The 27,396-nt window shown below is 45.7% G+C and overlaps 1 protein-coding gene across 1 annotated transcript; it reads left to right on the top strand.

The window, feature by feature from the left end:
- The first annotated feature begins 253 nt into the window (after window positions 1–253).
- Window positions 254–15,915, top strand: SIKE1 (suppressor of IKBKE 1). Its single transcript, XM_038749523.1, has 5 exons — window positions 254–435; window positions 6,675–6,780; window positions 8,260–8,402; window positions 11,215–11,328; window positions 13,721–15,915. Exons 1-5 carry the CDS (start codon window positions 277–279, stop codon window positions 13,820–13,822), a joined length of 624 nt encoding a protein of 207 aa, XP_038605451.1. The 5' UTR covers window positions 254–276; the 3' UTR covers window positions 13,823–15,915.
- The last annotated feature ends 11,481 nt before the right edge of the window (window positions 15,916–27,396 follow it).

Here is a 27,396-nt window from a genome sequence, read left to right as displayed (position 1 = left end):
CGCATAGTAAGCGCTTAGCAAATGCCATCGTTATTATTGTTATTAGGATGAATGAGTGAATGACTGGCCGAGGGAGGGGCCGAGCAGGGCGTCGGCGGCCCGCCAGGGGGCGGCAAAGGGCGGCCCGCGGGCAGGCGCGCTCTGCGCAGGCGCCGCTGGTCGGGAAAGCGCGGGCTGGCGAGGGGCCGGAAGTGACGTCGAGGCGGCGGCCGGAAGTGGGGGCTGAGGGGCTGAGGCGCCGAGCCGGCGGCCGCCGCCGCCGCCATTGCCGTCGCCATGAGCTGCACCATCGAGAAGATCCTGACGGACGCGAAGACGCTGCTGGACCGGCTCCGGGAGCACGACGCCGCCGCCGAGTCTCTGGTGGACCAGTCGGCCGCTCTGCACCGGAGGGTGGCCGCCATGAGGGAGGCCGGGGCCGCGCTCCCCGAACAGGTGGGGACGGACGGCCGTGACCTCTGACCCCCCCGTGACCTCTGACCCCCCACCTCGGCGGGGCTGAGGCACCACTTCATTCATTCATTCATTCAATCGTATTTATTGAGCACTTCGGTCAGTCAAACGAGGGTATTTATGGAGCGCCTCCTTTCATTCATTCATTCATTCGTATTTACTGAGCACTTCATCAGTCAACCGAGAGTATTTATGGAGCGCCTCCTTTCATTCATTCATTCATTCGTATTTACTGAGCACTTCGTCAGTCAACCGAGGGTATTTATGGAACGCCTCCTTTCATTCATTCATTCATTCGTATTTACTGAGCACTTCGTCAGTCAACCGAGGGTATTTATGGAGCGCCTCCTTTCATTCATTCGTATTTACTGAGCACTTCATCAGTCAGTCTACCGAGGGTATTTATGGAACGCCTCCATTCATTCATTCATTCGTATTTACTGAGCACTTCAGTCAACCGAGGGTATTTATGGAGCACCTCCTTTCATGCATTCATTCGTATTTACTGAGTATTTCATCAGTCAGTCTACCGAGGGTATTTATGGAGCGCCTCCTTTCATTCATTCATTCATGCATTCATTCAATCGTATTTATTGAGCGCTTACTGTGTGCAGAGCACTTCAGTCAGTCAACCGAACGTATTTATGGAGCACCTCCTTTCATTCATTCATTCATTCATTCGTATTTACTGAGCACTTGATCAGTCAGTCAACCAAGGGTATTTATGGAGCGCCTCCATTCATTCATTCATTCATTCATATTTACTGAGCACTTCATCAGTCAGTCAACCGAGGGTATTTATGGAGCGCCTCCTTTTATTCATTCATTCATTCGTATTTACTGAGCACTTCATCAGTCAACCGAGGGTATTTATGGAGCGCCTCCTTTCATTCATTCATTCATATTTACTGAGCACTTAGTCAGTCAACGGAGGGTATTTATGGAGCGCCTCCTTTCATTCATTCATTCATTCGTATTTACTGAGCACTTCAGTCAGTCAACCGAGCGTATTTATGGAGCGCCTCCTTTCATTCATTCATTCAGTCGTATTTACTGAGCACTTCATCAGTCAGTCAACCGAGCGTGTTTATGGAGCACCTCCTTTCATTCATTCATTCATTCATTCATTCGTATTTACTGAGCACTTCATCAGTCAACCGAGGGTATTTATGGAGCGCCTCCTTTCATTCATTCATTCATTCGTATTTACTGAGCACTTCATCAGTCAGTCAACCGAGGGTATTTATGGAGCGCCTCCTTTCATTCATTCATTCATTCAATCGTATTTATTGAGCGCTTACTGTGTGCAGAGCACTTCAGTCAACCGAACGTATTTAATATGGAGCGCCTCCTTTCATTCATTCATTCTTTCCTTCAATCGTATTTATTGAGTGCTTAGTGTGTGCAGAGCACTTCATCAATCAGTCAACCGGGCATATTTACTATGGAACACCTCCTTTCATTCATTCATTCAGTCGTATTTATTGAACACTTCAGTCAGTCAACCGAGGGTATTTATGGAGCGCCTCCATTCATTCATTCATGCATTCACTCAATCGTATTTATTGAGCGCTTACTGTGTGCAGAGCGCTTCAGTCAACCGAACGTATTTAATATGGAGCGCCTCCTTTCATTCATTCATTCATTCATTCAGTTGTATTTATTGAGCGCTTACTGTGTGCAGAGCACTTCATCAGTCAGTCAGTCAGCTGAGCATATTTATGGAGCGCCTCCTTTCATTCATTCATTCCTTCAATTGTATTTATTGAGCGCTTACTGTGTGCAGAGCACTTCATGTCAGTCAACCGAGCATATTTAATATGGAGCGCCTCCTTTCATTCATTCACTCATTCATTCGTATTTATTGAGCAGTCAGTCATTCGAGGGTATTTATGGAGCGCCTCCTTTCATTCATTCATTGTCGTATTTATTGAGCGCCTACTGTGTGCAGAGCACTTCATCGGTCAGTCAACCGAACGTATTTAATATGGAGCGCCTCCTTTCATTCATTCATTCAGTCGTATTTATTGAGCGCTAAGCGCTTAGTACAGTGCTCTGCACACAGTAAGCGCTCAATAAATACAATTGATGATGATGCAGAGCACTTCATCAGTCAGTCAACCGAGCGTATTTATGGAGCGCCTCCTTTCATTCGTATTTTTTGAGCACTTCAGTCAGTCAACCGAGGGTATTTCTGGAGCGCCTCCTTTCATTCATTCATTCATTCATTGTCGTATTTATTGAGCGCCTACTGTGCGCAGAGCACTTCATCAGTCAGTCAACCGAACGTATTTAATATGGAGCGCCTCCATTCATTCATTCATTGTCGTATTTATTGAGCGCCTACCATGTGCAGAGCACTTCATCAGTTAGTCAGCCGAGCATATTTATGGAGCGCCTCCTTTCATTCATTCATTCGTATTTATTGAGCACTTCAGTCAGTCAACCGAGGGTATTTATGGAGCGCCTCCTTTCATTCATTCATTGTATTTATTGAGCGCCTACTGTGTGCAGAGCACTTCATCAGTCAGTCAACCGGACGTATTTAATATGGAGCGCCTCCTTTCATTCATTCAGTCAGTTGTATTTATTGAGCGCTTACTGTGTGCAGAGCACTTCGGTCAGTCAGCCGAGCGTATTTATGGAGCGCCTCCTTTCATTCATTCATTCATATTTACTGAGCACTTCAGTCAGTCAACTGAGGGTATTTATGGAGCGCCTCCTTTCATTCATTCATTCATTCAATAGTATTTATTGAGCGCTTACTGTGTGCAGAGCACTTTAGTCAACTGAACGTATTGAATATGGCGCGCCTCCTTTCATTCATTCGTTCATTCCTTCAATCGTATTTATTGAGCGCTTACTGTGTGCAGAGCACTTCATCAGTCAGTCAATCGAGCGTATTTATGGAGTGCCTCCTTTCATTCATTCATATTTATTGAGCCCCTACTGTGTGCAGAGCACTTCATCAGTCAGTCAACCGAACATATTTAATATGGAACGCCACCTTTCATTCATTCATTCATTCAATCGTATTTATTGAGCGCTTACTGTGTGCAGAGCACTTCATCAGTCAGTCAACAGAGCGTATTTATGAAGCGCCTCCATTCAGTCATTCACTCATATTTATTGAGCGCTTAGTGTGTGAAGAACACTTCATCAGTCAGTCAACCGAGCGTATTTATGGAGCGCCTCCTTTCATTCATTTCATTCATTCATTCAATCATATTTATTGAGCGTTTACTGTGTGCAGAGCACTTCATCAGTCAGTCAACCGAACGTATTTAGTATGGAGCGCCTCCATTCATTCATTCATTCAATCGTATTTATTGAGCGCTTACTGTATGCAGAGCACTTAAGTCAGTCAACCGAGCGTATTTATGGAGCGTCTCCTTTCATTCATTCATTCATTCAATCGTATTTATTGAGCGCTTACCGTGTGCAGAACACTTCATCAGTCAGTGGACCGAGCGTATTTTTGGAGCGCCTCCTTTCATTCATTCATTCATTCAATAGTATTTATTGAGCGCTTACTGTGTGCAGAGCACTTCATCAGTCAGTTGACCGAGCGTATTTATGGAGCACCTCCTTTCATTCATTCATTGTCGTATTTATTGAGCGCCTACTGTGTGCAGAGCACTTCATCAGTCAGTCAACCAAACGTATTTAATATGGAGCGCCTCCTTTCATTCATTCATTCATTCAGTCGTATTTATTGAGCGCTTACTGTGTGCAGAGCACTTCATCAGTCAGTCAACCGAGCGTATTTATGGAGCACCTCCTTTCATTCATTCATTCAATTGTGTTTATTGAGTGCTTACTGTGTGCAGAGCACTGTACTAAGCGCTTGGGAAGTCCAAGTTGGCAACATATAGAGACGGTCCTCTACCCAACAGCGGGCTCACAGTCTAGAAGGGGGAGACAGACAACAAAACAAAACATATTAACAAAATAAAATAAATAGAATAAATATGTACAAGTTAAATAGAGTAATAAATACGTACAAACAAATATACAGGTGCTGTGGGGAGGGGAAGGGGGTAAGGTGGGGAGGGGGAGGAAGGAGGGGGCTCAGTCTGGGAAGGCCTCCTGGAGGAGGTGAGCTCTCAGTAGCCTTCTGTGTGCAGAGCGCTGCTCTGAGCTCATTCATTCATTCAGTCGGATTTTTGGAGCGCTTACTGTGTGCAAAGCACTGGACTGAGCGCTGCTCCGAACTCATTCGTTCATTCAATCGGGTTTATGGAGCGCTTACTGCGTGCAGAGCACTGGCCTGAGCCCTGCTCCGAGCTCATGCGTTCATTCGGTTGGATTTATTGAGCGCTTGCTGCGTGCAGAGCACTGGACTAAGCGCTGCTCCGAGCTCATGCGTTCATTCAGTCGGACTTATTGAGCGCTTCCTGCGTGCAGAGCACTAGACTGAGCGCTGCTCCGAGCTCGTTCGTTCAGTTGGAGACTCTGAGCCCGTTGTCGGGTAGGGACCGTTTCTATATGTTGCCAACTTGTCCTTCCCAAGCGCTTAGTACAGTGGTCAGCGCACAGTAAGCACTCAATAAATGCGAATGAATGAATTTATTGAGCGCTTCTTCATCATCATCATCAGTCGTATTTATTGAGCGCTTACTGTGTGCAGAGCACTGGACTAAGCGCTTGGGAAGTACAAGTTGGCAACATATAGAGACGGTCCCTACCCAGCAGTGGGCGAGCAGAGCACTAGACTAAGCGCTGCTCCGAACTCATTCGTCCATTCAGTTGGACTTATTGAGCGCTTACTGTGTGCAGAGCACTGCGCTGAGCGCTTGGAAAGTACAATTCGGCGACAGTGAACCCGTTGTTGGGTAGGGACCTTCTCCATATGTTGCCGACTTGTAGTAATAATAATAATGATGGTATTTGTTAAGCGCTTACTGAGTGCGAAGCACTATTCTAAGCATTGGGGGAGGCTACGGGGTGATCAGGTTGTCCCACAGGGGGCTCACAGTCTTAGTCCCCATTTTACAGATGAGGGAACTGAGGCCCAGAGAAGTGACTTGCCCAAAGTCACACAGCTGACAAGCGGCAAGATCCGGGATTAGAACCCATGACCTCTGGCTCCCAAGCCCGGGCTCTTCCCACCAAGCCACGCTGCCTCTTCCCGAGCGCTTAGTACAGTGCTCTGCACACAGCGAGCGCTCAGTAAATACGATTGAATGACCGAATGAATGAACGGATACAGTCCCTCCCCGGCAACGGAGCTCCCGGCCGAGCTTCCAATCAGCCGCGTGTATTGAACAGTTACTGTGTGAAGAGCACTGTACTAAGCGCTGCCCCGAGCCCCCGGCCGAGTTTTCAGCCCGTCGCATTTACTGAACTGTTACTATGTGCAGAGCGCAGTACTAAACCCCGCTCCAAGGTCCCTTCCGAGTTTCCAATGGGTCGCATTTATTGAACTCCTACTAGGCCCCCGGTCGAGTTTTCAGTCAGCCCTGTTACTGCGTGAAGAGCACTGTACTGAGCGCCGCCTCGAGCGCCCGTCCGCGTTTTCGGTCGCTCGCGTTTATTGAGCGCCGACCGTGTGCGGAGCACTGTGCTTAATAATAATAATAATAATGATGGCATTTATTAAGCGCTTACTATGTGCAAAGCACTGTTCTAAGCACTGGGGAAGTTACAAGGCCATCAGGTTGTCCCTCAGGGGGCTCACAATCCCCATTTTACAGATGAGGTAACTGAGGCACAGAGAAGTTAAGTGACTTGCCCAAAGTCACACAGCTGCCAATTGGCAGAGCCGGGATATGAACCCATGACCTCTGACTCCAAAGCCTGGGCTCTTTCCACTGAGCCACGCTGCTTGTCTGTAATAATAATGATGGTATCTGTTAAGTGCTTACTATGTGCAAAGCACTGTTCTAAGTGCCTGGGGGATACAAAGCAATCAGGCCGTCCCACCCGGGGCTCACAGTCTTAATCCCCATTTTACAGATGAGGGAACTGAGGCCCAAGCCAAAGGTCACCCAGCTAAGTGGCAGAGCCGGGATTCGAACCCATGACCTCTGACTCCCAAGCCTGTGCTCTTTCCACTGAGCCATGCTGCTTCTCAGTGCATGCTTCTCGTGCTGCTTGGCGCCGCCAGCCCCGTGTGCGAGCTCCCGACGGGTGCAGGGTTCAGTCCAGGCCGGGACCCCCGACTCTTCGGCCCCCCGACCCACCGCTGCCGTCCCTTCCTCCGTGTCTTGTGTGGACAGTATCAAGAGGACGCAGGCGACCCGAAGGACGTAGCGAAATACAAACCTCACATCTTGCTCTCCCAAGAGAACACGCAGATCAGAGACTTGCAACGGGAGAACAGAGGTTAGTCCGGCCCGGCGCGAAGCTGCTTTGGCATGTGTCCCCTGTAGACTATAAACTTATTTTTGGCACTCTCTTATATTGTACCTTCCCGTGCGCTTAGTACAGTGCTCCGTGCACATTAAGCACCCGATAACTACAATTGATCGAAACGTCTCTTCTATGCAGACTACCGTTAAATCTACTTGCACGTGCCATGCTTCCGTCACTCTAACGTTTGACATCAATAACAATAATAATAATGTCGGTATTTGTTAAGCGCTTACTATGTGCAAAGCAGTAAAATGATGGCTTTTTAGTCTTACGTAGCTGAGGTTAGCATAGACTATTTCTTGAATCCCCACAGATTCTCTGGGATGTATGGAATATAGTCAGTCGTATTGGTTGAGCGCTTACTTTGTGCACAAAGAACGCCGTACTAAGCGCTTGGGAGAGAACAGTAGAATCAATCAATCATATTTATTGAGCGCTTACTATGTGCAGAGCACTGTACTAAGCGCTTGGGAAGGACAGATTGGCAACATATAGAGACAGTCCCTACCCAACGTTGGGCTCACAGTCTAAGAGGGGGAGACGGAGAACAAAACCAAACGTACTAGCAAAATAAAATAAATAGAATAGATATGTACAAGTAAAATAAATAAATAGAGTAATAAATATGTACAAACATATATACAGGTGCTGTGGGGTGAGTAGAACAAAGTTGGGAGATGTGTCTTGCCCATATCAGGGACATAATTCCTGCTCTCGGCTGGTTTATAGTCAGTCATTCCTCTTAAAGCGTTTGAATACGAGTGAGCAATGAAATAAGAGCTCAGGAGGGCGAAGTGGAAGAGAATTTCTGATAGACGAACAGGAATCTAAAGTGAGAGAAACTTCATTCATTCATCATCATCATCAATCGTATTATATTGAGCGCTTACTGTGTGCAGAGCACCGTACTAAGCGCTTGGGAAGTACGGATTGGTTCATTAAATCGTATTTATTGAGCGCTTACTGTGTGCAGAGCACTGGACTAAGCGCTTGGGAAGTACAAATTGGCAGCATATAGAGACGGTCCCTACCCAGCAACGGGCTCACAGTCTAGAAAGGGGAGACGGACAACAAAATAAAACATGTGGACAGGGGTCAAGTTGTCAGAACAAATAGAATTAAAGCTAAGTGCACATCATTAACAAAATAAATAGTATAGTAAATATGTACAAGTAAATAGAGTAATAAATCTGTACAAGCATATATACAGGTGCTGTGGGGAGGAGGAGAGGAAAAAGGGGGCTCAGTCTGGGAAGGTTTTCGATTCTAGTCAAGCAGTTATTTTATGATCTTTTTCATTTGCTCATGGCACAAAGCAGTCCCTTGCTATATTGTGACTGTGTGCGCAGAGAAGGATTTCAGTGCAGATGGGTTAGGACATGCGGCATGAGAGTTTACTTTGTGCTTTTACCCTCAAAATAAACATCGGGTTTTCTGTGTGTTTTGTAGAATTGTGGGTTTCCCTGGAGGAACACCAGGATGCTTTGGAACTCATCATGAGCAAGTACAGGAAACAGATGCTGCAGTTAATGATAGCTAAAAAGGCAGTGGATGCCGAACCGGTCTTGAAAGCTCACCAGTCTCACTCTGCGGTAAGAGATGTATTCCGTTTAGATGAACTGTAGACACTGTTCTTAGATGTCACTGCCCTTTTTATTTTTCAAAAAAGATCGATCTTGTATTTTCTCATTGGAGTGCGTTCGCCTCGTTACTGCTGTAATTTGGCCTGGGGTCTGTGTCTCAAGGGTCTTTTAAACACATGTTTATCCGTATGTAGCATGGTGCTAAGTTTGGCGTAATGAAAGTTAATACTCCCTTTTTGAGTTTACAGTGAATCATCAATCGTATTTATTGAGCGCTTACTGTGTGCAGAGCACTGTACTAAGCGCTTGGGAAGTACAAATTGGCAACATATAGAGACAGTCCCTACCCAACAGTGGGCTCACGGTCTAAAAGGGGGAGACAGAGAACAAAACCAAACATACTAACAAAATAAAATAAATAGATATGTACAAGTAAAATAAATAAATAAATAGAGTAATAAATATGTATCATGCAAATAAATAAATAAATATGTATAAATATGTATTATGTAAATAAATAAATATGTACAAACATATATACATGAATGAAAAAGTTGGTCAGACTCCCATCTCCAGAGCCACTTGACAGTGTTACGAGCAACGTTTCTGGGGGACAGTGTCTTGTGTGGACAGTATCAAGAGGACGCAGCCGACCCGAAGGACGTAGCGAAATACAAACCTCACATCTTGCTGAGTGTTAAAGGGCTAAGTGGGCAAAAACTATCAGGCTGAACCAAACCTTGTTATCCTCATCTCCGTCTGGTTGGGATTAGAAGCCTCGTACCTGTCTGTGACCCACAGCGACTCCATGTACGCCCCTGTAGCAGAATGCCCCGCTCTCCATCTGCAGTCGTTCTGGTAGTGTAGCCATAGAGTTGTTTAGGTAAAAATACGGAAGCGGTTTACCATTGCCTTTTTCCATGCAGTAAACTTGAGTCTCCTCCCTCGACTCTCTCCCGTGCCGCTGCTGTGCAGCACGGGTGAGTTTTGCTTCTAACAGATTGCCCTCCATTCGCTAGCCACTGTCCAAGCTAGGAATGGAATGGGTATGCCTCTGCTTGTCTCTCTCCTGGAGCCAAGACAGGTAGAGTACTGGCAATTCTCCAGGTGCCATACTGAGAGGGGATCAAGGTGGCCACTGCCGTGCGAATACAGTTGGTGTTTCCGCGCACATACGCAGTTGTTCCCATGAGGTTCTGGTCCTTCCTAAAACCCCCCGCTGCCTTGCAGTTCCCCAATCTTGAATGGGGGAATAAAGAAGGGATAAGGATGCTAAGGTCATCTTTTGCAGGTGACTTAATCAATCAATCAATCAATCGTATTTATTGAGCGCTTACTATGTGCAGAGCACTGTACTAAGCGCTTGGGAAGTACAAATTGGCATCACATAGAGACAGTCCCTGCCCAACAGTGGGCTCACAGTCTAAAACACAGTCTTAACACTCTGCCGGACTTGAGGGTCCCTCCCTCTCCTTCCTGTCCACGCTGCTCTTCATGGGCTCAACGAAGAGCACCAACAGGATTCATTCATTCATTCAATCGTATTTATTGAGCGCTTACTGTGTGCAGAGCACTGTACTAAGCACTTGGGAAGTACAAGTTTTTCTTTTATGGCATCTATTAAGCGCTTACTATGTGCAAAGCACCGTTCCAAGCGCTGGGGGGGGGGATACAAGGTGATCAGGTTGTCCCACGGGGGGGCTCGCAGCCTTCACCCCCACTTCCCAGATGAGGTAACTGAGGCCCAGAGAAGTGACCTGACTTGCCCAAAGTCACCCAGCTGACAATTGGCAGAGCTGGGATTTGAACCCATGACCTCCGACTCCAAAGCCCGGGCTCCTTCCACTGAGCCACGCTGCTTCTCTAAGTTGGCAACATCTAGAGACGGTCCCTACCCAACAGTGGGCTCACAGTCTAGAAGGGGGAGACAGAGAACAAAACAAAACGTATAAACCAAATAAAATAAGTAGAATCACTTTGAGCACAGGGACAAAGTGTGGCTAGAGCAATAGGATGGAGCTTGGAGGAGATGAGAGAAGAACAGAGCGAGAGGAAAAGAGGAGGAGGAGTGGAGGAAAGAAAAAGAGTGGGGGAGAGGAAGGTAAAAGGGTACTTGAATTTGTTTCATGGTCCAATATTCTGGGTACAGGTTCTCAGCCCTGGGATCTATTTATTTTATTTTGTTAGTATGTTTGGTTTTGTTCTCCGTCTCCCCCTTTTAGACTGTGAGCCCACTGTTGGGTAGGGACTGTCTCTATATGTTGCCAATTTGTACTTCCCAAGCGCTTAGTACAGTGCTCTGCACATAGTAAGCGCTCAATAAATGCCATTGATGATGATGATCTAGCACTGGTTAACTGAAACACAGGGGCTTCCCTTGCCTTTCGGGGGTTCCAGATCTAAGCATCTCGGGAGGATGGCAGCAAACTACAGGGACGTTCTCAAAGTAGGCTGGCAGGGAGGCCCGAGAGAGTCCCTGCCTCGCCGGAATCGATACTTAATAATATATAATAAATACTATCACTGTTAGTAGTACTGCAAACAGCCGGGGGCACTGGGAGCTTAGAACCGCCGGATACTCATAAGTGACAGAAATTTCCCAGTTGGAACTAGGGAAGTGTTTTTCTACCTCAAGATCCTGATTGTAATAAACCGTGAAACACAGTCATGTTGGGCATGTACGGGCCGGGGATCTGGATCTAGAGCCTCCAGCTTCTCTAGTTGAATCATTTGCACCGCGGAACTGAGTGTTAACTAACAAGATGCATGACAAGATTTTTTTTAACTGGATAGTGAACTCATTTGCTTGAATCTTTTACAGGAAATAGAGAGTCAGATTGACCGAATCTATGAAATGGGAGAAGTGATGAGGAAAGCAGTTCAGGTGGATGACGATCAGTTTTGTAAGATTCGGGAGAAACTCGCCCAGTTAGAGGTACACATCTTGCTTCTTGAGATTTAAGACTTTGGGTCATTGCAGTGAGAAATGATTCATTCGTTCTTCCCGTGGCTAAAAGTGACCGTATCTTTCCAGGGACCATGTCTTATTGCACTTTTAATTCCAGGCAGATTAATAAAATAATGCTCAGTGCTTGGAACAGTACCTGACAGGTACCGACAGGAATCAGTTTATTCCGATGTCGTTGGCGTGCCCGTTATCCTTTGACCTGGTGCTTATACTATGTGGTAAATAAACACTAAACTTAGGCCAACACTTAATATTCCTTAATAATTGGGCCAGCGGGTGCCTTCAGTTGGTACTTTCGTATTTAGAATGACTTGCCCTCTAACAAGGACTCGGGAATCCCGGTAAAGTTGGGAGGTGTTCCTGGCTCACCAAGATTAAGATTAGACAGAAGTATTTCCATCTTTAGAAAATAAATGGAAAAAGTGGAAGTCCTTTGGTACGATGTCTTTAACAACTTCATCATCCAGTAATTCAGGGTGGCCAAGTGCTGGAGCTCAGCATTGGGCGATGGCCGGCTCAGATGACCCGGCCTCTGGCTGGGAAGAAAGGATGGCCCTCTTGCTCTGCTTCCGAATAAGCCTGGGAGAGCATAGCATCCCACTCAAAAAAAAAAAAAAAAAATGGAGCTCTAACAAAGGTAATTCCAGCCCCTTCTCTTTCTGCACACCGGAGCTGGAATGGAAAGGGAGAAGAGTGCACCCACTTGAAGAAGGGGTCATATAGTTGTCCTCCAGGTTAAAGATGACACTGTTGCCCACAAGCCTGGATCCACTCGTGGGAATGTCTCTGAGAGAGACTCTCTTGCACACTTTGCTTATGAAAATACAGTAGCACCCCTTTTCTGGCGCCTTGCCATTTGGATAAGGATTGCTCGGTCACCGGTGAGGAAGAGTATGTCCTTCTGGCAGGAGGACGTGCAGTAGAATGAATGGCTTGTGCTGAAGAGGGGACCAGGTTTGCGATGGACTGGACATAAGGGCCCTTGCAGGCTTTAAGCTGCCCAGCGTTGTAATCTCTTCCCAAGATAATTTAGATAGCCCCATTGAGGGGGTGAAGGCCTGAGCTGCTACAGAGCTGGCTGCAGAAAACTAGCTCGGTTCTGTTTATCAGTACATAAAAGAGGGCTCCATCCGTAATGGGTCCTAAAATCATAGCTGTTTAGTTTATTCCGTTGTCATTGGTATGCCCATTATCCTTTGACCTGGTGCTTATGCTAAATACCGTGTGGTAAATAAAACGTTAAACTTAGGCCAACACTTAATATTCCTTAACAATTGGGGCAGCGGGTGCCTTCAGTTGGTTTTGAGAAGCAGCTGTGGCTTAGTGGAAAGATCGTGGGCTTTGGAGTCAGAGGTCATGGGTTCGAATCCCAGCTCTGCCACTTGTCAGCTGGGTGACTTTGGGCAAGTCACTTGACTTCTCTGGGCCTCAGTTCCCTCACCTGTAAAATGGGGACTAGGACTGTGAGCCCCATGTGGGACAACCTGATAACCTTGTGTCTTCCCCAGCGCTTAGAACAGTGCTTTGCACATAGTAAGCACTTAACAAATACCATCATTATTATTATTATTACTTTCGTATTTAGAATGACTTGCCCTCTAACAACGACTTGGGTATTTAGAATGACTTGCCCTCTAACAAGGACTCGGGAATCCCGGTAATGTTTGGAGGTGTTCTTGGAGCACAAAGATTCCCGAAAAAGCGAAAGGATAGGCTGGCCCACCCTATGGCAAAGGGGAAAAAGATGGGAAGCAGCAACAGCGGCTTGAAACGTCCCACAAGAGGGATCAGGCTGTAGAGAACAACGAGTGCCACTTGGCTGTAATCTTCCCTTTCCTATGTTGTGAGTAGAAGTAGGCCAGGTGTTGGGACTCTTTTAGACTGTGACCCCACTGTTGGGTAGGGACTGTCTCTATATGTTGCCAATTTGTACTTCCCAAGCGCTTAGTACAGTGCTCTGCACATAGTAAGCGCTCAATAAATACGATTGATTGATTGATTGACTCTGGGTTCTGCTCCAGGTGGAGAGCCAAACTGCAATCCTCTCAGACTCTGGGCCGGAAAATTCGAGAGAAGAGAGGGACCAGGTGGAGAGGTCAGGGAAGCGATAGGAAAAGAATAATGAAGAAATTAGATGTAGAACAGGAGAGGGAGAAGGAAAATAAGACGGTCACATAGGCAGTAGTGCGTTCTTAGTACTAAAAACAGCATTTATTGAAATAGGAATTTTTCTGGGCCCTTTTTTTTCCTTGAAAGTTACGAATCCTTTTGGGGTGAAATAATGTATGGTTGGGGCAGTTGAATAGTGAAGAATAGTTGATTTATTCATAACTGGGGTTTATTTTTTGTTCTTTTTTAGCTTGAAAATAAAGAGCTCCGGGAATTATTATCTATCAGTAAGGAATCTCTCCAGGTGAAGAAGGAAGAGTCGATGGACAGTGCTTCCCAAGACACCAAATAATGCTCAGCTAGCTGGAAGCTGCCCTCGTAAGGGAAAGAATTATTCGTTGTCTGCGTGTTGCCTGTTCTGCGTCTTTTTCCTCCCTCAGGCACGGCTTGAGGTCCCAGCTATCGATCATTGTGGCACTTGAGCATTGTCACTTGGTTTGAATCACATGCACCAGTTCTGGGATGTTAGCAATGGAACAGATTTTCACACAGCTGCTTCCACTCCTTTCTGGAGACTTTTCCTGCATCCGTCTTTATTTTGGGGGGGGTCACTTTATCCAAACTGTGTTTATAATTTATTACCCCAACTTTCCAAAATCTGTAGGATACTGCTTTGTGAACCACCATTATACCCCCCTGTATAACTGAGAAATGTGACTTGGAACAAAGAACTTTCGTTGCTGGGTGAGAAGACCAAGTTTAGTCAAAATAACAGCTTTCAGTAGGTGCATATGAGCAGTTGATCATCTTGGTATCTTGAAAGAATCTATCTTATTCTGATCATGTAATGCTTCCTAATTTCCTGGTGGAACCAACTGGGATGTTATTACCCAGTGGAATAGGAAAGTTCAGAGTGGCAAACGTGAATAATCCAGAACAGGAGGAATCCCTGAACTTCCTATTTCTCCGGCCAGGATACAATACCCGACTAACAAGACCAGACCGTGTCATCAACAGTCCATTGAGGGGCTCGGAAAGAGCAGAGCAGTTCTACTCTTCAAAGAGCTTTCCCGTGCCCCCCATCGCAGGCCAATTTTGGCTCCTGTCCCCCCACCCCCAAACCCCAGCCTCTGCATTTGGCGGATCGGATGGAGCCGTGTCAGAGGCCCGAGTTTGGGGGGTCTCCGGTAAGATAGAGCTTGAACGGTTACAATCCTGTGTGAAAATGTCATATTTCTCTTACTGCGTTGCACAGCAGCCTAAAGGGAGTTTTCTTTTCCGACGAAAATGTAAAAATCTATTTTTATCAACATATGTTTAACTCAGGGCTAACTGCTCCAAGGGTACGTTGGTTGTAATTACCTCCTTGTTTCTCAAAGAGTAAGAATGTATTTAGAGGAACGTTAAATACAAGTATAGGACATGTCTACCCCACTGACAGTTGCAAGAAGGCTCATACTATCCCTACTTTACCCATTTTTCCCCTGATACTCTATTAGGATCAGTTATTGAGAAGAGATTTCTAGATGGGGAAATTGATGAATGAAAATTTTGAGTTACCACTCCTCTTAATGCAGTACTTTATGTTATGAGACTATTAAATTATAGCATTGCCTCTGGGCTACCAGACTTTCAGACCATTTTCTTGGGCTGCTTAAAGCCTTTATTTTGAAAAAGCAAGTTGAATTTTTGCAAGGTCCTAAAAATATCTTTTGTCCCCATTATTTAACTTTTCCCTCCACTCCCCGAGGGCTCACCTCTCCTTGACGGTTTTCACACAGACTTATGGTTGAGGCCGAAGGAAGCCGAGCTTTGCAAGCACTCAAACATACTCTGCAGGAGTTATATATTTTCTGAATGAAAGCTTATTATCGTGAATGGTATGTAATGTTTGTGTGTGTGTGCGTGTCACTTCACAAAGGATTTGATTCCATTTACCTCCAGCTCCAAGAGCGAAATCTCACCGTCCAGAAATCACAATAAATAAAGCTTGAACTTCCAATTCCCAGCAATACCAGTTTATCTTCTCCTTTAGGAGGAATTAAGCCAGATAATCTTATCCCATCTCTAGTTTGAGTACTGCCCATACCAGCCAAGATGCAATAAGCTGGAGTGTGCTGTTGGATTGAGTTTACCTGCAGCACTCTGAAACGTGTTCATCCTCATTTGCAGAAACTAATTTGAACAGTTTGTCCAGTTTTATGCCTTAAATATGCCATTGTGCCAGTCTGGAGTCACGTGAACCCTCCATATCTGTGCTACATATGCAATGGAGATGATGGTACTGTAAGTAAACAACTTACTAAGGTATAACATAGTGTCTGCTACTGCTGTGGTTCACTCAGTCATTTGTCTGTTACTCTGTTGGAACCAACTAAAGCAGCTCTTGACATCTCAGGTTTCAGAAATCTGTACATTGGTTTATTTTTTTCTGGAAAATAAAAAAAAAAAGGTTTGAAATACGGTGGTGTTTCTAATTGAAGGTGATTTACAACATTTTAGGGTCTTTGGCAATACAGCCCTCCATCCGTCCATGCAGAATCATCTGATCAGGGTAATGGTGAAAAAAGCCAAATGGGAAAAATTATTGGTACTTTAAGTAGAATTTATTTTTAGAGGATTTTTGACTTTTTTTTTTTAATCAGGAGTGGAGTTCAGCTGGTTTGTACATTGTCCTTTTGCAGCCCAAAATGAATTAACCTTTTCCCTTACTAAAAAGTAGAACTTTAAATTGGATTTTGTTGAGTGCTTGGCACATAGTAAATGTTAAACAATCCTGTGAGCCCACTGTCGGGTAGGGACTGTCTCTATATGTTGCCAATTTGGACTTCCCAAGCGTTTAGTACAGTGCTCTGCACACAGTAAGCGCTCAAATACGATTGATGATGAACCATTATTACATTGAAAGACAGCTATTAGCTGAGCCAGAGAACACACCCGCACCCCAATAATTCCAGTCTTTCCTAAAGAGGGTTTGGTAGGTATGCTTTATATCTTGAAGTGTTTCAAGGCATGAATTAGACTTGGGAAACTGCCATTTCAGCTAGAAATACTGTTTCCGTTGTCCTCAGGTTGCTGTACCGCTCCATTCGTCCCGCAATACACACTCAAACGTCGTGAAAACTTCAGAGACATTTAACAAACTGCAAAACCATGGCGTGTGCTCTCGCTTCCTTTAACCCTAGTTTTAATGGGAAATGCGTAGATTTAGTGGAAGAATCACAAAGGATTTGATTCCATTTACCTCCAGCTCCAAGAGCGAGATCTCACCATCCAGAAATCACAATAAATAGCTGGATGGGATCTACACATTAATGGGAAACGTGTAGATTTAGTGGGAAAATCCTTGAGTTTTTAAAATGGTGTTTAAGTGTTTACTAAGTGTCAAGCCCTGTTTTGAGCAGTGCAGTAGACACAAGTTTCTCGGGTTGGACACAGTCCCTGTTCCACAAGGGGCTCAGTCTAAAGCAGGGGGAGGAGGATTTCAACCCATTTTACAGATGAGGTAGTTGGGGCACAGAGAGGATGAGTTGCCCAAGGTCACACAGCACAGGCCCTCTGTCTCCCAAACCCACGCTCTTTCCACTAGGCCACGTTGCTTCACTGACTTCATTGTTAGCCTATTAAGTGACAGGAAACAAGATCATCATCATCATCAATCGTATTTATTGAGCGCTTACTATGTGCAGAGCACTGTACTAAGCGCTTGGGAAGTACAAATTGGCAACATATACAGTCCCTACCCAACAAGATGCAGTTTCAATAAAGAGTCACTTGCTTAAAATGTTAGTTTTGGTTTCCCTGTTATTACGTTGGTGTTTGGTAAGCGCTTACTATGTGCCAAGCACTGTTCTAAGCGCCGGGGAGGTTACAAGGTGATCGGGTTGTCCCACTGGGGGGGCTCACAGTCTTCATCCCTGTTTTACAGATGAGGTAACTGAGGCACAGAGAAGTTAAGTGACTTGCCCAAGGTCACACAACAGGCACGTGGTGGAGCCGGGATTAGAACCCGTGACCATAATGATAACATAGGGCCGAATCCCACCATGATGCCTTCAAGGAGCCTGCAGGCTGCTGCGTGTAAAGCAGTGTACTGCTTAGTACAGTGCTCTGCACACAGTAAGCGCTCAATAAATATGATTGAATGAATGAATGCTTAGGAGAATTAGTGCAGACCCTGGGCAGGTAATAATAATAATAATAATAATGATGGCATTTGTTAAGCGCTTACTATGTGCATAGCACTGTTCTAAGCACTGGGGTAGATACAAGGTAATACAGGATGAGGTAACTGAGGCACAGAGAAGTAAAGTGACTTGCCCAAAGTCACGCAGCTGACAAGTGGCGAAGGCGGGATTTGAACCCACGACCTCTGACTCCAAAGCCCGGGCTCTTTCCACTGAGCCACGCTGCTTCTGTATAATAATGGCATTTGTTAAGCGCTTACTATATGCAAAGCACTGTTTTAAGCTCTGGGGAGGATACAAGAGGATCAGGTCACTTCACTTCCCTGTGCCTCGGTGACCTCATCTGTAAAATGGAAATTAATAATGATAATAATAATAATGATGGTATTTGTTAAGTGCTTATGTGAATTACTATTACTACATAAATTAAGACTGTGAGCCCCACGTGAGGCACAGAGAAGTAAAGTGACTTGCCCAAAGTCACACAGCTGACAAGTGGCGAAGGCGGGATTTGAACCCACGACCTCTGACTCCAAAGCCCAGGCTCTTTCCACTGAGCCACGCTGCTTCTCTATAATAATGGCATTTGTTAAGCGCTTACTATATGCAAAGCACTGTTCTAAGCGCTGGGGGGGATACAAGAGGATCGGGTCACTACACTTCCCTGTGCCTCGGTGACCTCATCTGCAAAATGGAAATTAATAATGATAATAATAATAATGATGGTATATGTTAAGTGCTTATTATGTGAATTACTATTACTACATAAATTAAGGCTGTGAGCCCCATGTGGGAGAGGGACTGAGTCCACCCCGATTTGCTTGTATCCACCCCAGTGCTTAATACAGTGCCTGGCACATAGTAAGCGCTTATTTATGATAGCATTTGTTCATTCATTCATTCAATCGTATTCATTGAGCGCTTACTGTGTGCAGAGCACTGTACTAAGCGCTTGGGAAGTCCAAGTTGGCAACATCTAGAGACGGTCCCTACCCAACAGTGGGCTCACAGTCTAGAAGGGGGAGACCGAGAACAAAAAACAAAACATATTCGTGGCTCACTGGCTTTGGAGTCGAAGGTCACGGGTTCAAATCCCGGCCCCGCCAATTGTCAGCCGCGTGACTTTGGGCCAGTCGCTTCTCTGGGCCTCAGTTACCTCATCTGTAAAATGGGGGTGAAGACTGCGAGCCCCATGTGGGACAACCTGATCACCTTTTAACCTCCCCGGCGCTTAGAACAGTGCTTTGCACATAGTGCTTAATAAATGCCATTATTATTATTATTAACAGAATAAAATAGAATAAATATGTACAAGGAAGTATGATTTGGGAGAGAGAGCGGTTGCAGCAGCACCAAATATCTCAGAGTTGCAAAAGACAGCTACTGCGGCTCGAGGAATGGTCTGTTGAGTCCTGAAGTTAAAAAATAACTGCTACTTTCTTCCCCCCTCCATGACTCTCCACCTCCCATTTTCTTCCTCTCCTCTTTTCCCTCCTCTTTATCAGAAGCAGCAGGATTTGCGCTAATCCCTGTGCTGCTGGGACTGTGTCTCCCCAATGCACCAAATTGTGTAGAACATAAACCCCGCTGCGGGCAGGGGGTTGTCTCTTTATTGCTGAATTGTACTTTCCAAGTGCTTAGTACAGTGCGCTGCACAAAATGCTCGATAAATGCGATTGAATGAATAAATGATGGCTGAATGTGAACCAAATGGAGAGTTCCAGCTTCAAGACCTGGATTGAGAAGAACGTCACAGGTGGTTAAGGGGCTTGGAGATCAATGTTGGTGCTAAAAACTCAGAACAGGTCTTATAATAATAATAATAATAATAATGTTGGCATTTGTTAAGCGCTTACTATGTGCAAAGCACTGTTCTGAGCGCTGGGGGGGATACAAAGTGATCGGGTTGTCCCATGTGGGGGTCACAGCCTTAGTCCCCATTTTACAGATGAGGTAACTGAGGCTCAGAGAAGTTAAGTGACTTGCCTAAGGCCACACAGCAGACGTGGTGGAGCCGGAATTCGAACCCATGACCTCGGATTCCAAAGCCCGGGCTCTTTCCACTGAGCCACGCTGCCTCTCGATATATATATCTTATATATATATTACATATGTTTGTACATATTTATTACTCTATTTTATTTGTACATATTTATTCTATTTATTTTATTTTGTTAGTATGTTTGGTTTTGTTCTCTGTCTCCCCCTTTTAGACAGTGAGCCCACTGTTGGGTAGGGACCGTCTCTATATGTTACCAATTTGTACTTCCCAAGCGCTTAGTCCAGTGCTCTGCACATAGTAAGCGCTCAATAAATACGATTGATGATGATGATGATAAAATGTTTGAGGAAAGGTATTGACGTGATGATCAGAAAGTCTGATTGTAAACCTCGTCTTGGGCAGAGAACAGATCTACCAACTCTGTCCTATTGTGCCCTCCCAAATGCTTAGTACAATAATAATAATAATAATAATGTTGGCATTTGTTCAGCGCTTACTATGTGCAAAGCACTGTTCTAAGCGCTGGGGGGGGGTACAAAGTGATCAGGTTGTCCCACGTGGGGCTCACAGTCTTAATCCCCATTTTACAGATGAGGGAACTGAGGCTCGGAGATGTTAAGCGACTTGCCCGAGGTCACACAGCAGACATGTGGCGGAGCCGGGATTCGAACCCATGACCTCTGACTCCAAAGCCCGTGCTCTTTCCGCTGAGCCACGCTGCAGTGCTCTACGCACAGTAAGCCCTCAATAAATACAATTGATCAGAAAATTTGGTTACTCTGTCTCCCCCCCCACCCCGAACTAAGCTTGCTAAGCGCTTAGTACAGTGCTCTGCACACAGTAAGCGCTCAATAAATACGACTGATCGATTGATTGCTGTGGGCAGGGACCACATCTACCAACTCTGTTCTTCTGTTCTCTCCCAAGTGCTTAGTATAGTGCTCCCTACGCAGTAAGTGCCCAATTAAAAACTAATTGTATTTAAGCACTTACCTATGTGCCAGGCACTGTACTAAGCACCAGGGAGAGATACAAGATAATCAGCTCAGACACAGTCCCTGCCCCACATGGGACTCACAGCCTTAATCATCAATCGTATTTATTGAGCGCTTACTATGTGCACAGCACCGTACTACTACTAATAATAATGATGGCATTTATTAAGCGCTTACTATGTGCAAAGCACTGTTCTAAGCGCTGGGAGGGTTACAAGGTGATCAGGTTGTCCCTCGTGGGGCTCACAGATTTAATCCCCATTTTCCAGATGAGGGAACCGAGGCCCGGGGAAGTTAAGCGCCTTGCCCAAAGTCACACAGCTGACAATTGGTGGAGCCGGGATTTGAACCCAGGACCTCTGACTCCAAAGCCCGGGCTCTTTCCTACCGAGCCACGCTGCTTCACGCTGTACTAAGCGCTTGGGAAGTACAGATTGGCAACGTATAGAGACGGTCCCTACCCAACAGTGGGCTCACAGCCTTAATCTCCGTTTTACGGGCAACTGAGGCCCGGGACAGTTGAAGTGACTTGTCCAAGGTCACACATCAGTTGGTGAAGCCGGATTAGAACCCAGGTCCTCTGATCCCCAGGCCTGTGGTTTTCCCACCAGGCTCGGCTGCTTCTCCTTAGCGGCACAGCATCGGTACCATTGCTGCTGATGATTTGGTGATTTTTCTAATACTGTATTTACTTGGCTGTCTTAGCGGCGTAGCATCAATCAATCGTATTTGTTGAGCGCTTACTATGTGCAGAGCACTGTACTAAGCGCTTAAGCATCAGTACCGTTGCTGCTGCTGATTGGTTGATTTTTCTAATACTGTATTTACTTGTATAACTGCCCCGCTTTTTTTTTTGCAAAATTTTTGCAACCCCAAAATAGGAGAGGCGCTTAGTTGGGGAATTACGGCTAGCATTAAGGGGAGCGAGGGAAAAAGGAGGAAGGGAGAGGGAAGAAGGGATTAATATTGCGTTCTCCCAGGTGGTGCATTCAACAGGTGCTCCGGGACTGTCTCTATATGTTGCCAATTTGTACTTCCCCAGCGCTTAGTACAGTGCTCTGCACACAATAAGCGCTCAATAAATCCGATTGATTGACTGGTAGCCTTCCTTCCCCCCTCTTCTCCGATAATCAGTTTTATTTATTGAGCACTTACCGTGTTCCAAGCACTGTACCAACCTAATCACCTTGTAACCACCCCAGCGCTTAGAACAGTGCCTAGTAAGCGCTTCATAAATGCCACGCGAGAAAGAAAGTAGGAGAACAGGTATTGAATCCCCATTTGGCAGATGGGGCAACTGAGGCCCAGGGAGGGTCAATGACTGGCCCAAGGTCACGCAGCAGGTAAGTTGTTGTTAGTATGTTTGGTTTTGTTCTCTGTCTCATCATCATCATCATCATCAATCGTATTTGTTGAGCGCTTACTGTGTGCAGAGCACTGTACTAAGCGCTTGGGAAGTCCAAGTTGGCAACATATAGAGACGGTCCCTACCCAACAGTGGGCTCACAGTCTAAAAGGGGGAGACGCAGAACAAAACCAAACAGACTAACAAAATAAAATAAATAGAATAGATATGTACAAGTAAAATAAACGGAGTTATAAATATGTACAAACATATATACATATATACAGGTGCTGTGGGGAAGGGAAGGAGGTAAGATGGGGGGATGGAGAGGGGGAGAGGAAGGAAGGGGCACTTCTCTGTGCCTCAGTTACCTCATCTGTAAAATGGGGATTAAGATTGTGAGCCCCCCGTGGGACAACCTGATCGCTTTGTAACCTCCCCAGCGCTTAGAACAGTGCTCTGCACGTCGTAAGAGCTTAACAAATGCCATCATTATTATTCTCTAGGCCTCAGCCACCTCATCCGGAAAATGGGGATGAAGACTGTGAGCCCCACGTGGGACAACCTGATCACCTCGTATCCCCTCCAGCACTTAGAACAGTGCTTCGCACATAGTGAACGCTTAACAAATGCCATCATTATCTGTCTCCCCCTTTTAGACTGTGAGCCCACTGTTGGGTAGGGACCGTCTCTCTACGTTGCCAACTTGGACTTCCCAAGCGCTTAGTCCAGTGCTCTGCACCCAATAAGCGCTCAATAAATACGATTGATTGATTACCAAGCACTTGGAGGAGTACGCTATAATAGAGTTGGTGGACACGTTCCCTGCTCTTCTGTTCCTATGATTGCATGCGCGTGCACATTTCAAAAAATAAATCTTCGCGGTTTGATCCTGTATCCCAGGCGTCCTGCTCTTCCCTTTCTTCCTACCCCGGCAGGTGCTTATTTCCTCCTCAGAAATAAATTATTCTTGTGGGGAGGAAGAGGGGGATTCTGCGAGTAAATATGGTAGTTGTGATATTTGAGAATGTGTAATCTCAGGCCTAATTCTACTTTTAGCCCGGCTTCACATGACCTTGTTTCTAGCCCAACAGCCCTACGCAGTTGTCTCTGTAATAGTAGATGGGAATGTCCAGGATTAGATCCATTTGAAATGAAGTTCTCCATTTAAGGACTCCACAAAAGGAACAAAACTGATTTGAAATTGTATTTGCATTCCAAACTGGATGGCAGAACACCTTCCTAAACGCTTCGAAAATTGTTTTCACATGTTAATTTTCTTTAAGATTTCGCGAAAACTACCTGCCTTCAGCAAACTCTTGTTTTTCTGAAGCCGTGTCCAGTTTCTACGTTGAAATCCGACTGCGAACAAGGAAACAACAATTTATGGATGGTAAACAGCCATCAACTTTTAATTTGTGGGCAAAACAGATTTCCACAGCCTTCATTTTCTTCCAGTCCCCGATGACCTGGTGTGTCAATCTGAATTACATACTTTATGGGTTTTTTTAAAAAAAATTCCATTTGATCCTTTTAATATCAGAAATTATGGATACTCTGTAATTTGGTTGCATTTTTAGAGGCTGGTTCACCGTTTCTTGCTTCGCCCCAGTTTTCCACCTAGAATCTTTCCTATCAGTTACGTAGTTGGCAGTAATAATTAAGGGTGGTAAGCGATGATTTTTCAAACGAGCAGAATAGTAGAAACGTGAAACCCCACTATTCACGGGGCGTCTCAACCCCGGCAACTTGCAAATCATCTTCCGTATTTTGAATGGGCATGAAAGATTTCACTTTAGAAAAGAAGAGATGTGTGACTTAACTCTGGTTAGTAAATCAGGTTGGAATGCCATAGCTTGGATAATCTACTGAGGGTCGGTATGGGAAGGGATGAAAGTCGCGGGCTGAAAAATTCCGCTTACGGCTACTGGTAGTGTCTCTGGATTCAATCAGTCAATCATTGGTATTTATTGAGGGCTTACTGTGTGAAGAACACTGAACTAAGCGCTTGGGAGAGTACAATGCAGCAGCAAGCAGTACAAGCAGCGTGACTCGGTGGAAAGATCCCGGCTTTGGAGTCAGAGGTCATGGGTTCAAATCCCGGCTCTTCCGATCGTCAGCTGTGTGACGTTGGGCAAGTCGCTTAACTTCTCTGGCCTCAGTTACCTCATCTGTCAAATGGGGATGAAGACTGTGAGCCCCCCGTGGGACAACCTGATCACCTTCTTAACCTCCCCAGCGCTTAGAACAGTGCTTTGCCCATAGTAAAGGCTTAATAAATGCTATTTATAATGCAATAATTACAATCGATTCCGGCCCTCACGCCGAGTGGCCTTGGGGAAAGAGCACAGAACTGGGAGTCAAAAGGTTCAACTCCCGGCTCTGCCTGCCACCTTGGGCAAGTCACTTCTCTGTGCCTCAATTCCCTCATCTGAAAAATGGGGCTAAAGACTGGGAGCCCCATGTGGGACAGGAACCGTGTGTCCAACCTGATTAGTCTGTTATTTATCCCAGCACTTAGTGCTGGACACAGAGTAAGTGCTTAACAAATACCACCACCATCATCCGCGAGGAGCTTACAGTCTAGTGGGGGGCAAAGATCATCATCATCGATCGTATTTATTGAGCGCTTACGATGTGCAGAGCACTGTACTAAGCGCTTGGGAAGTACAAATTGGCAACATAGAGAGACAGTCCCTACCCAACTGTGGGCTCACAGTCTAAAAGGGGAAGACAGAGAACAAAACCGAACATACCAACAAAATAAAATAAATAGAATAGATATGTACAAGCAAAATAAATAGAGTAATAAATATGTACAAACATATATACATATATACAGGTGCTGTGGGGAAGGGAAGGAGGTAAGAAGAGGGGGACGAGGGGGACGAAGATGTTAAAATATATTACAATTAGGGGAAACGGCAGACTCTAAAGGAGGTGAATAAAAGTGTTGGGGAGCCAGGGTTAGGGGTGATTCTATTCTATTTATTTTATTTTGTTAGTATGTTTGGTTTTGTTCTCTGTCTCCCCCTTTTAGACTGTGAGCCCACTGTTGGGTAGGGACCGTCTCTATATGTTGCCAACTTGGACTTCCCAAGCGCTTAGTACAGTGCTCTGCACATAGTAAGTGCTCAATAAATACGATTGATTGATTGGTAGCCTTCCTTCCCCCCTCTTCTCCGATAATCAATTTTATTTATTGAGCACTTACTGTGTTCAAAGCACTGTACCAACCTGATCACCTTGTAACCACCCCAGCGCTTAGAACAGTGCCTAGTAAGCGCTTAATAAATGCCATACAAAACAGAAAGTAGGAGAGAGAACAGGTATTGAATCCCCATTTGGCAGATGGGGCAACTGAGGCCCAGGGAGGGTCAATGACTGGCCCAAGGTCACACAGCAGGTAAGTTGTTGTTAGTATGTTTGGTTTTGTTCTCTGTCTCCCCCTTTTAGACTGTGAGCCCACTGTTGGGTAGGGACTGTCTCTAGATGTTGCCAACTTGGACTTCCCAAGCGCTTAGTCCAGTGCTCTGCACACAGTAAGCGCTCAATAAATACGATTGATTGATTGACTGATTCCAGAGGGTTATTCAATTTCCTAACAGACAAGCAGTGTGGCTTAGTGGGAAGAGCGCGGGCTTGGGAGTCGGAGGTCGTGGGTTCTAATCCCGGCTCCGCCGCTTGTGAGCTAGGTGACCTTGGGCAAGTCACTTCACTTCTCCGGGCCTCGGGTCCCTCATGATGATGATGATGATGGTATTTGTTAAGCGCTTACTATGTGCAAAGCACTGTTCTAAGCGCTGGGGGGGATACAAGGCGATCAAGTTGTCCCACATGGGGTTTACAATCTTAATCCCCATTTTACAGATGAGTTAACTGAGGCACAGAGAGGTGAAGTGACTTGCCCAAAGTCACACAGCTGACAATTGGCGGAGCTGGGATTTGAACTCCTGACCTCGGACTCCAAAGCCCGGGCTCTTTCCACTGAGCCACGCTGCTTCTCTGGATGCATCTTCCTCACCTGGAAGAGCCCCACGGGGGACAACCTGACTACCCTGTATCTACCCCAGCGCTTAGAACGGTGCTCGGCACATAGTAAGCGCTTAACAAATACCACAGTTATTATCATTATTTCTATACCTACAACCCAATAAGATCCAGGAGACCGGGTATGCCACCCGCACACTTCCCGAAATGGCCTACAACGATGATAATAACAATAATAATAATGTTGGTATTTGTTAAGCGCTTACTACGTGCCAAGCACTGTTCTAAGCGCTGGGGAGGATACAAGGGAATCAAGGTTGTCCCGCACGGGGCTCCCAGCCTTCATCCCCATTTTACAAATGAGGAAACTGAGGCCCAGAGAAGTGAAGTGATTTCTCCAAAGCCCCACAGGTGACAAGTCATCCCCCGGGCCTGGAATGCCCTCCCTCTGCCCCTCCGCCAAGCTAGCTCTCTTCCTCCCTTCAAGGCCCTGCTGAGAGCTCACCTCCTCCAGGAGGCCTTCCCAGACTGAGCCCCTTCCTTCCTCTCCCCCTCGTCCCCCTCTCCATCCCCCCATCTTACCTCCTTCCCTTCCCCACAGCACCTGTATATATGTATATATCGTTGTACATATTTATTACTCTATTTATTTATTTATTTTACTTGTACATTTCTATCCTATTTATTTTATTTTGTTGGTATGTTTGGTTCTGTTCTCTGTCTCCCCCTTTTAGACTGTGAGCCCACTGTTGGGTAGGGACTGTCTCTATGTGTTGCCAATTTGTACTTCCCAAGCGCTTAGTACAGTGCTCTGCACACAGTAAGCGCTCAATAAATACGATTGATTGATTGATTGATTGATTGAAGTGGAGGAGCCGGGATTAGTACCCATTACCTCAGATTCCCAAGCCCGGGTTTTTTCCGCTGAGCCACGCTAGGCCTTGTCTTGACAATTCCTCCTAACAGGGCTCCTGGTTTTAGGCACGGTGGAAGAGGCCTACCCCTGGGGAGGGAATTAGCGCAAGAAAATGGGCAAAGTCTCTTGAAAATGAGGAGAGGGTAGAGCGAGGCGGGCAGATGGCTCTGCCCTCGGCCAGACCACCTCTGAAAATGACTTTAATATCCTAAAATGGCAATGATGGAGGTCTGCGATAAAATGAGCAAACATAGGCTCAGTGAGAAGAGCCCGGGCTTGGGAATCGGAGGTCATGGGTTCTGATCCCCGCTCTTTGGGCAAGTCACTTCACTTCTCTGTGCCTCAGCTACCTCATCTGGAAAATGGGGATTAAAAGTGTGAGCCCCACATGGGACAACTTTAACTTCTCTGTGCCTGTTACCTCATCTGTAAAATGGGGATTAAGAATAATAATAATTTTGGTATTTAAACGCTTACTATGTGCAATGCAC

The sequence above is a fragment of the Tachyglossus aculeatus genome, chromosome 7 (genome assembly GCF_015852505.1).
Source record: "Tachyglossus aculeatus isolate mTacAcu1 chromosome 7, mTacAcu1.pri, whole genome shotgun sequence".
NCBI classification, from domain to species: domain Eukaryota; kingdom Metazoa; phylum Chordata; class Mammalia; order Monotremata; family Tachyglossidae; genus Tachyglossus; species Tachyglossus aculeatus.
The sequence above is the reverse complement of the archived record's forward strand: the minus strand, read 5'-3'. Positions and strand labels throughout refer to the sequence as shown.

Coding starts and splice junctions, on each gene's coding strand:
- SIKE1 (XM_038749523.1), top strand. CDS start 277: ATGAGCTGCACCATCGAGAAGATCCTGACGGACGCGAAGACGCTGCTG. Junction 6,781..8,259: donor CTTGCAACGGGAGAACAGAG/GTTAGTCCGGCC, acceptor TGTGTTTTGTAG/AATTGTGGGTTTCCCTGGAG. Junction 11,329..13,720: donor AGAAACTCGCCCAGTTAGAG/GTACACATCTTG, acceptor GTTCTTTTTTAG/CTTGAAAATAAAGAGCTCCG.